The sequence below is a fragment of the Syngnathus leptorhynchus genome, chromosome 16 (assembly GCF_054491065.1).
Source record: "Syngnathus leptorhynchus isolate UIUO chromosome 16, UIUO_Slep, whole genome shotgun sequence".
Taxonomy (NCBI): Eukaryota; Metazoa; Chordata; class Actinopteri; order Syngnathiformes; family Syngnathidae; genus Syngnathus; species Syngnathus leptorhynchus.
Genome location: NC_141210.1, coordinates 10153 through 20858, shown reverse-complemented (window position 1 = coordinate 20858; position 10706 = coordinate 10153). Strand labels below are relative to the sequence as shown.

Genomic DNA, 10706 nt, shown 5'->3' with positions numbered 1-10706 from the left:
AACGAGGTCAGTGAGTCAATGTTGGCTCGGTTGGGCTATTTTTTGTAACAAAAAGCGATTTATTCCAATTGACTGCCAGGAATGACGTCAATATTTTGAAACAACATTTTCAATAACCACAGAAATGATCATTTAACGTTGAGGTTCTTCTGCAATTGAGGATAATGAGGTCCAAATCAACATTCGAACCCTTCTCTTCCGCGTGCGCACCCGGTGGGCGTGTCCTTTCACCTCAAGAGCGCGCGCAACCCCGCCTGTGCGCGTGCACCTTGCCTGCCTTGCCTTGCCTTGCCTTGCCTTGCTCTGCTTTGCCTTGCTCTGCTTTGCCTTGCTCTGCTTTGCTTTGCTTTCCTAATTGGTGGCCAGTCCGGCCACCGGGCACTCTAAGCGGCAAGTCTGTCAAGCGCACCAGAAGAGCAGCCTTAGCGCCGGCTGAGGTTGTACCGGCCGGGCGGCCGGCCGGAGCGAAGCGGTGCTCGGTGGAAGTAGTCTTTGCTCTTTTGTTTGTTTGGTGTTGACGGATGTCGGCGAACACCGAGTGCACCTGTGACTGGCATGGAGAGTCAGGGCAGCCGCTGTAAGATTGTGGTGGTGGGCGACGCACAGTGTGGCAAGACAGCGTTGCTGCACGTTTTCGCCAAAGACTGCTACCCGGAGGTGAGAACCAAAGCTGCTCTCTACTTCGCCCGTTCTTATTTGAGCAGTCAATGACGACATCTTATCCGGACCTGGTCGGACGCGCAACTAAGTCGTAAAGTAACGCTCGTTATCACTTTTCAAGGTTTTGGGTCCACTTGTAGACGTGTATGTGAGTGTGTGTGTGTGTGTGTGTGTGTGCGTGTCTAAAAAGAAAAGTGGCAGTTTGTTTGATTTTTGTTAAAGATAGATACCGTAGTGGCTAATTTAGTCCCTGAAACAAATGTGATTTTTGTTTGTTTTCAGACATATGTGCCCACCGTGTTTGAGAACTACACAGCCAGCTTCGAGATCGACAAGCACCGCATTGAGCTGAACATGTGGGACACGTCAGGTGAGTGAGTGAGTGAGTGAGTGAGTGAGTGAGTGAGTGAGTGAGTGGCATCTGCTGTCCCCCTGCCCCCCTTCGAAGCTGTTGATGACTTGATGCTTGCGGTCTTTGCCATGGAGCCAGCCTGCTGTCTTTTTGTTTGTTTTGCCCTCCTCTCACTTCTTCCTATGCTCCGGAGGCCAACTCGAGCTTATGTCCACATCAGTGTCTTCTTCTGTGCTTCTTGGCCATCTGTCCCCTGAAAATGGAATTCAAAGCAAAATGGCTGACTACCTGTATTTTCCACCAATGACTTTCACATTTCTGGCTAAAATGGCTTTGGACAACTGGCCAGCGTTTAGTTTCAAAGCTCTGACGGTTCATGGGAAGCCGACCGTCTACCGTAAACATGTGGCTGTAACTTAACTTGGCAGGGGGCTCCTTATCACTCTGGCTAATGACTCGGTGGGAATGTTGTGCTTCTGTGCGCCTGTAAAAGCCCAAAGCGCCGCCGCCGCCGCCGCCGCCACCCCTGGTCTTCAATCTTTGCCTTCACAAACACGTGGCCTGTCCACAGAACACATAAGCGATCCACTTACTGATTCTTACTTTATCCCTGATAACTTGATCGGGTGTCAAAATGTAACTCGAACGAAAAGTGTTTTTCTGGAACTTTTTTGATTTCCAACCATGTGTATTTGCGCTCCTCTTTAAAAACCAATAGGCAGCTTGCTTCCATATAGATCCCAAAACGTTTGAAAAGGATTGGATTCTTAATTGCAGACACCCCCACCCCTGTGCTCCGGTTGTGATCACAAAGCCTTTAGCGATCGTTTGCTTTTCCTCCCTTTCGTGATCTCACGTGTCATTAAAGTGCACCCGTCATCGGCCATCGATTGGCTACGTACCGTTAATTCCTCTTCTCAGATGAGGCGGGCCAAGCAAGCGTTTGGAGGTGTTTATGGAATGAACTTGTGAGCTATTTTGTGGCATCTTGGCGCTTTTGTGTGTTGCAATGTGGGATTGATTTGAAGCTAAGCTGCATCTTGTTGCATATATACACATACGCATCCAAGCGTTTCAGGCATTCGCTCGGTAGCCTGTGCAAACAGCGAGCGTAGCGGACGTTCAAACAAGCTTCATCTAGTGTCTTGGCGGAGCACCCCCAGGGTCCACCCGCCCGCGTGACTTGAAACGATGTGAGCAGAAGTATTTTGACTGTCACTGTGACCTCGTCTTGTACTTAAGAGGAGATTATGATGTCTGGGTTCAGGTGGAGGATGAAAATCCCCATTTTTCAACCGGGCCTTTCAGAGTGTCTGAGGCTTGAGCGCCTGATGACACGACGGCGGTGTTGGCCAATAAAAACCGCGTCGCGTCGTTTCAAGCTTTTGCTCGTTAACAAACTTCCCAAATAATCCCACACTTGGCAGGTTTTGCTGAAATTTACGTTATTGATCTGAATGAATGATGAAAGCTCAAATGCGGCGGCAAGGAGTGGCAAAAAGAATTCATTCTCAAAAGAAAAAACCCCCAAAGCAAAGCAGGCACGTGAAAAAAGTGAACAAAACAAATACGAGATTCAAAGCAACAAACAAAGGTCGTGGACACACTATGACTGGCTCCGTGAATAGTACTCCGTAATTAGTACTCGCATAACATTGCGTACACTATGAATTCGGTCGTCGCCATGGACACTCGAACGATCCCACCGTCGCTGCCTGCCTGCATGCATTTGCGTGGCGGATTTGATGCGTTTGAATTGCCGGCGTAGCGGCGCTGGTCCCCATCAGACCAATTGTAATAGCGTCGTTGGCTCTCAATACCGAGCACTAATATAGCACAGCCAGCCACGCGCCAGCGACATGAAATATCACTTGACTCCCATCATGTCTGCGCGTGCCGACGAAAGGTACTCTGGTCGCCGTGGTAACCACACGCCATTTGTTGACCAGGTACTTTTCGACTGCGACCTAATGCAGATGATAATGTCGTGCTGTATGCCAATAACAAAACTTTGTTCCACCTTTATTTTTTTTCTTGCGAAGTATTGTTTGTTTGAAAGAAATGTATTTATATAAATATCTACTTTTGGATCATTTTGATTAATTTTAGGATGCATTTATTTCAACACATTTATATTCATTCTAGTTTTGATTGTTTTATTTATTTTTGTCATTTTTTTCCTTGTACTCTGGCTAAAAAATCCATTCCTGATGAGTAATATATTCAATTTATGACAGGAGTTCTTTTTTGTGATTGAGAAAACCCCAACTTATTGATGGTTACTTTTGAAAGGAAATTGCGCTTTCGAGGTATTCGCTTGTGGTCCCCCCCCCCCCGGCCCTGACCTTCTCCGCTCTCGTAGGAAATAAGGCACATTTTAGCACATTCGGCGCGGTGCTCTCTCAACACGCGTAGCGACTGAGAACGCTCTCACTTTCGTGCGAAGGAATCCGACAGTGATGCTAAACGGAGGTGCCTCCCTCCCTGGCCGGCCCTGCTCGAGGAGAGTAATGACGGTACGCGTGCACCGCGTCCATTTTCCAACTTCCCCCTGGCCCTTTGTTATCCATCCGCCTTCTCTCGTTGCAGTAACGAGATTTCCCAGCTATCTGCTCCCGCCGTCACTCGGGTTTACTGCCCACTCGCTCCTGTTCCCGCCGCCCGTGGAAGTGCTTTTGAAGCGGCTAATTTAAGGTAAAACTTTCACATTCAATCCGCTCTAACACATCAAAGCGTCCGTCAGTCACGGCAGGGATTCCGAATGCGTCGTTTCACTTGAACATTTCCAAACGGAAGCCCAATTTGTCTGGCACTGTGGATATGTACCGTGCTTGTAATTGTTTTAATTGCATGTAAGAACGCAACCTACAGGACTGTCTGGAGGCTTTTCGAAAGATTCTGACGAAATTGTGCAGTTGGCGTTGTTTGCTTAGCTTAATGCCAACAAACAACGCAAAACACAATCAGAATGCTAGCATCAATAAATGCGCTTTTACAAGCAACAGATATTTGAGCGCAAACACTGGAGCAAATAATACGATGCACACGTAAGCAATAAACGACTACAAAACAATGAATTCCTGCAGACGGGAACAAAACCCCATCCGTGGTCTCAGTGGTGGAGGCATCACGCCATCCCAGCTCCCTTTCATCCTTCAGCCTCACCTCGCTCACCCCGTGCCACAGCTGCCATCATTTATGGATGACGTTATTTATAAACGAGATCGGATAGACGCTCGCTTCCCCCGCTCACCTGCCGCTTGTGTGCAAGTCAAATTGCTCTGGGAATGTAGCGTGGCAACCCCCGAGGGCATAGACGGACGGATTGATAGCGCTGGCTGTGATGCGTTGCTAGCAGCCGTTTTAAGCGTCGGCGCGCCCCCTCCCATGTACGCACCCGTTATAAAGTCATTGTAAGATTGCTTGATAGCCAATTAACGCATTGTGTTCTGTCATGTAGATGTGCAAACATCTCGCGGGGGTTTTGTTCTTTAGAGTGTAAATGATTCATGTTATTAATTTCTCATCAAATAATTTGACTATTGTCATAGTGTAAGGCTGCGCTATCTATCGAATTTATTGATGAATGGTTTTTTGGGGTAACACTGATTTTTATTTCACTCCCCCATAGCATCTTATCAAATGGGATCTGAGTAGAAGGCACATATGTACTAACCAACTCTAGTCGCCCAAATAAAACGCCCTTGACTCCATTTAAGTCTTTTTTGTTGCTGCCTGCTGTTTCTTAGCTTTGATTTAACGAGACTTTGCTGTTTCTCGGAGCTCAAGGAAATACACAAGTGGATGAAAACATGCTACCCGCACGCCTCAATAAACGCAAATAAATGCAGTGGTGGGTGGTGGTTTTTTTTTTTTTGTTTTTGTTTTTTTCTTCCCCTTCCCCCTTCAATATCCCGCAGCGTGTCCAAGGGGTGTACCGCTCTAGATGTGCGTCGAAAACATTAGGCTAAAGATCACCGTCGCCGTAAGACTTTTACATTTGTATCAGTCTCGTAGCAACCTGCATCTACGCTCCCTCCCGTCGCACAGTTCGTGCGGCAAAAAAGCCCAGGATGAGATGCTAGGCTTGCGTAACGAGGCTCGGTGGGCTTGAGAGGCTGCAGGCGAAGGGACAAACTTCCATCTTGCCGGCGGGAGGTTGACAGTCATGCTTGTGTGTGATACGCCCCCCACTTCTCCCTTCATCCCCCACCCCCGGGGTGGCTAATGTCAAGTCTACGCTGCAGCCGAATATTGTTTAAAGACAGGTTCTATCCCGAGGTGACTACTTTGATGGGTAGCTTGGAGCAGCGGCAGGTTGATGGCAACTTAACCCAACGTCGCCAGCAGTGTGTGAGCGCCATGGCAGACAACTCCGCTTTTTGAGGTTTTTTTCATTTGTCTTTATACCGCCCATGTCACTCACCGACCGGGCCGGGCCTTTTAAAGCCACACGCACTCAAAGTCACAGATGCGACAGTAGAAGGTGAGGATAGGAAGTGGACCAAAATGCTACCGACACCTTATTGTGTTAATCAAGGGTTAGGGTTAAATGATTCTTAATAGGATGATTAGTCGAATTTGCGATTCTAAAAATATTCATTAGCCACTAGAGTCATCTTAGGACTACTTCACGTTTTTTATTCCAGTAATGAAAAGTCTCCTTGTCAATCCCCTTCCAATCTTCTTCTCTCTTACGATTTAAAGGCAAATCAATCATCAATAATCATTTATAAGTTCTTGGCCACCAACAGGCTTCACTTCCCCTCAAAGAAGATGCCCGTCCATCCGGGCGGCCGGGGGTCGCTACCACGCTCGGCCGACCCGGCACCAAAGGTCAAAGCAGCCGCAGGAGCGGCGCGGGCCAACGCTGACCCGGCCATGGGTTTTGTCTGTCCTTGGCTTATTCCCATTTCACCGAATGTTTATTTTTCTTGACCTGGTTCCTCCAGATTGACTTAACCTTTTGTCCGTCAACAAGGGCGCAGCGCTGGCGCTTCTTTATTTGATGTGTCCGGCCGTAACCGGCAGTCTGGGCTCGACCCCGACAACAGTCTTTTTCTTTTATCTTCTGTCAGCAGGCTGCTGTGAGGTGATAAGCTGATTTTTTATTTTTTTTTAACAAGCTTGCCTCACAGTCTCAATACTTCTTCCCCTTTCAAAGCCACTTTATTGATATCTTGAAAGACACACTCGCACGCTTTGTAGAAAACGTTCACAGAGTTGTTGAATACAATATTATGTATGCTACAGCTTGATCGGGCACTTTTTCTTCTTGTTGAATCATCAACAATAACACAACTCTGGAAAATTCAATTTCCACTGTTTTTTTTTTTTTTTTTAATAAACACAAACGTTTTTTAAACTCCAATTTTTTTTCTTTAACTTTGTATTATATTCTTCATTTATTATATTACATGATTTACTTTTTTAAATTTACTTCTTCATTTTCTTCCCAAGAAGAATTTTATTATTTGTTCCAGCCCGCCATGCGCTCTCCCCCCCCCGTCTGACATTGCCAGAAGTGCTGAGGCGGCTCACCGGTCACCCGTAGGGGAAACGGCGTACGTTGTTTTCCTCGCCGAGACGAAGGCCCTTCGTGACCGTGACCTGCCAATCATTTTGATGTCTAAGGCTGACGCATCCATCCCGACGGCCTCGTTAACAGCCTCTAGATTTAAACATTTGAACAGCTTTCTAAAGCTGCCGCCTGCTTCATTTGCATGTTTTTGCCTAATTCTCTGCTTGCTTTGTCATCATTGCTTTACCGCCTCGCCTCCTTCACATGCAGACCGACGTCTACAATGTCCTTGCCTGGTCCTACTGAACAGCAACAAATGCTGGAAACGTTCTCTGATGGATGCAGTCGCTTCGTTCCAAGCAAGTCTGTGCTACACAAAGGATGCGTTGTTATTCTCCACATATTTAGTTGGATTTTTAATTGCTGTCGAAAAGCAGCGTTTCCCAACGCGCTACAAACTCGTCTCCGCTGGCCCTGAGGCGAAAAGGCGTCCGTGTTTAACGTGCAGCCTGCGAGCGCAATCCAGGCTGTTTGCTGCATTGTTCTCTGCATGAAACTATCGCGGGTCACCCTCGGGGGGAATTCGTCGCACCCAATGACGTCGCCGCACGCTCGCCATTGTTGTCGTCGTATTCTATGGCTAAAAAAAGAGAACACAGGGATGCTAAAAACAGGCTCGCCTTTGTGCACCTGCGACTGAGTTACGTTTAAACGTGTCCAATAGTGAGCAGCGGGCGTGTGCTGAGCTCCCACAATATTAATGCCCTTGCTGTCCAAAAAGCAAGAGTCTACATCGCCACCAGGTTCCTACACTTCTTGGAGCGAGGCAGGCGCTTGACAGATCCAAGAGAGAGCAGTGGAGGTGAACGAATTCGTAGTTGCTAAATACTACGTTAAGGAAGTACTAGTCGTACTTCTACTATCTAGTGCTTGTAATTGATAAAACCCGGCTTCCGACCTGATGGAGGTGCCAGAATGACCGCAAGTGGGAGACAAGTGTTGGCACTTCTGAGAAGCGGGCAGGATTTCGAGGCGGTTTGAGCAATGCCTCGAATGGCTTCGTTTGGCCTTTCAGTTTGGCCTTTGCACTGCCGTCGCTGCTCTCGAGATGATGAGCAACAAAAGCTGGGCGGCGTCACTTTGAGAAACCACTCGGCATTCTTACTTTGACAAGACGAGACCGCCCTCGTACCTCTTTCTCACCATCCGTGACTTTTTGTGTATCCGCAGGCTCGTCCTATTACGACAACGTGAGGCCGCTGGCGTACCCCGACTCCGACGCCGTCCTCCTCGTATGCTTCGACATCAGCCGTCCCGAGACTCTGGACAGCGTCGTGAAAAAGGTCAGTGAGCGGCTTGTTTTCTCAAATCGAATCTCCAAACGTGGCTCGGTAGCGTTGTAACAAATTGAAGCCTCGCCGCTCGTTTATTTATTTATTTACATCCCATCACTTGGCCTTCAATCAAGTCTTGAGAATGAAAGCGAAGAGGCTGCTCACACACTTAATAAGCCTGAAAAAAAGGGGCGGGGCAAAAGGATGCCATGATCTTCCATTTCGTGCGCCTTCCCCGTGCAGAATTGCTAGATCAAAACCAGGACACCCTCAAATACCTCAGTGGAGCCTCTCAACAAGGCCCAAGAGATTCACAGCCAAGCTTTCCCATGAATCCCCTTCTATACAAGGGGAGGGAAGGGAAGGGTAAGGGGGGTTGCCATGACCTTTGACCTCTCTACGTCGCCCTGTTAATCTCTTTTCAGGGGCACTTTAAAAACCTGTTGCGACAAGGGCCGTCCCAAATGAGACTTTTGACTTGCGTTGACAAGCGAGGCCGCAGCAGAGGAGCAAGGGTTAAACAATCAAAGCCTTTGATTGGTGCTTGTTTTCCGGGACGGGGCGGGGCTTGAGAGCTCAGAGGTTTTTTAGGATCACAAAGACTGCCGATGGTCACACGGCATGCGAAATATTCCAGGCTGCCCTGTGTCCTTGAACGTTTGTGTGACACACATTGAGATAACTGTTGTTATAGTTGAGCTTCACGAGACACATTGCGGACGCACTCGCACACACGCTGATCAAAAAAAATAAACGTTTGTCGTTTGCGAAAAATGTTGATGGATTGCCTGCCGTTTTGATCAAATTGCCAATTACTTATCTGACAGATGGCATTTGCATTCAAGCTAATTTGCTCTTCCTGTGCACTCAGATTATGCGCAAACCTCTGTCGAGGACGGATGTGCTACCAAAAGGAACAGGCTTGTCTTTTCTGGCTCGCTTTAATGCATAATACTACCAGATAGTCTGAGATACAGAAATATTTTGGCTTACACTATTTGTGGTTCTCTATTTACCAATTCATTGTTTTTATTTATTTATTTTTTGTTGTTGTTGTCCTTTTGCTCTTTGTTGTTGTTGTTTGCGTCCTCAGTGGCAGGGGGAAACACAGGAGTTTTGTCCCAACGCCAAAGTGGTGCTGGTGGGCTGCAAGCTGGACATGAGGACGGACGTCAACACGCTGAGGGAACTCTCCATGCAGCGCCTCATCCCCGTCACGCACGAGCAGGTAACAATGCTTGCTTTGGACTAATTTTGTAACCTCGCCCCTGGTGGTTTGTCACATGCGGTCGGATTACCGGACACTAAAGGCAAACTGGATGTCGTGGTTCACGTCCACCTTTTGTTTCGTCTGCTCGCAGGGCAGCGCCATCGCCCGACAGATGGGTGCCGCGGCCTACGCCGAGTGCACGTCCAAAGTGTCTGAGAACAGCGTGCGGGACGTGTTCCACGTCACCACGCTGGCGTCGGTGCGCCGGCCGCGCAAGCCGCCGCAGCTCAAGCACTGCGCCTCCTCCCGCCGGGGGCTCAAGCGCGCCTCGCAGCTGCCCCTCCCGCCGCCGCTGCCCGGCCGGACTGAGCCCGCAGCCCAAGCGCCCGCCCTGAGGAAGGACCGGGCCAAGAGCTGCGTGCTCATGTAGAACCCTTACGCGTACAGAAATGTATCCCAGAGGACGCCTATTTATTATTTTGGTTGCACTGCAGGAGATGAAAAAATGAAATTGCACTGTGAGAATTTTGTTTATTTTTGATGTCATTTTGTGTTGAAAATCAGGCCTTAAGGACCAAACGACACACGGGGACGCTGCCGTCCCTGGCCCAAGTGTGGCGAGCGAGGCGGACGGGCATGTTCGGGACCATGATGATGACTGTAGAAAAAACAAACGTGCAAAGATTGGAACCATGAGGCAAGTGGGTGGTTTGCGTCTGAGCCGTGCCGCAAGTGCTTTAGACTGAGAAAATCAACACATTTGCTTATGTTTGCAACACTAACATTGTCTTTCGGGTTATTTTGTGCTACTCTTCTTCACTCGCGTTGCAAAATAAAGCGGCAGCTTGACTGCAGATGGCCAATTTAATTGCTGGCTGCTCTCGACTTTATTAGCGCGCCACATATGCGGATGATGTCGTTAATGCTAAAAGCACAGACCAATGAATCGCTGGAAATGAAATGTGCATTCCTATACTGCTTATGTAATCCACAAATAATTGAGCGTGGCAGTAGGTCTTGAACTTTTCATACCAGGTGTCACTTCAAAAATACTTATCCCTCTAAGTACCACCGTCATGACCAAATAGTTTTTTTTTTTTTTTTTAAATAACATCCAGGAAAAAAAAATCCCACAGCAAGCGGGTGTTTCCTTTCGCAGTGCATTAAATGTAACGACCTTTCCCTCGTTGGCACTTCTCAGCTTTTATTGCGTTAGACTCCTTTGATTGCCTCCACTGTATGGATGAATCAACCTAGGCACTTCTCATTTAAATATATGCGAGATAGACTTGATGCAGGACACTGCTTTGTAGATTTGGAGAGAGCTTAATTGCTAGTATTCCCGATGCCGGTGTTTTTCCAGGTAGAAAGCAGGAGCGCAAACGTCCACATTTTCCCCCAAAGGGATAACAAACAGGTTGCGCAATAAGAGAGGAAAAGCGGCGGCGCATTTTGCCACTTACACCGACTCTCCCGCATTTCTAAAGTGGTGGCGTGAGAGCGATAGCCAAGCTGGAAGGGAATCAAACGGCTCTTTGCGCGCTTGTCCGCTCGCTCCTATGGTCAGTCGCTGCTGCGCTACAGGGCCAGGTCAAACTCATCCCCAACATCAGAGAGGTGCAATTATGA

At 48.1% G+C, this 10706-nt stretch overlaps 1 protein-coding gene across 1 annotated transcript; it reads left to right on the top strand.

Annotated features, from left to right (window-relative positions):
- Nucleotides 1–284: 284 nt before the first annotated feature.
- LOC147043683 (rho-related GTP-binding protein RhoN-like) lies at nucleotides 285–9945 on the top strand. Its single transcript, XM_085934192.1, has 5 exons — nucleotides 285–657; nucleotides 943–1030; nucleotides 7764–7876; nucleotides 8961–9095; nucleotides 9229–9945. The coding sequence occupies exons 1-5, from the start codon at nucleotides 556–558 to the stop codon at nucleotides 9505–9507; spliced, it is 717 nt and encodes a 238-aa protein (XP_085790318.1). The 5' UTR covers nucleotides 285–555; the 3' UTR covers nucleotides 9508–9945.
- Nucleotides 9946–10706: the final 761 nt, after the last annotated feature.

Excerpts from the sequence above, each read along its gene's own strand:
- LOC147043683 (XM_085934192.1), top strand. The coding sequence starts at position 556 with ATGGAGAGTCAGGGCAGCCGCTGTAAGATTGTGGTGGTGGGCGACGCA. Across the intron at positions 658-942 it reads CCAAAGACTGCTACCCGGAG|ACATATGTGCCCACCGTGTT; the intron begins GTGAGAACCAAA and ends GTTTGTTTTCAG. Across the intron at positions 9,096-9,228 it reads TCCCCGTCACGCACGAGCAG|GGCAGCGCCATCGCCCGACA; the intron begins GTAACAATGCTT and ends GTCTGCTCGCAG.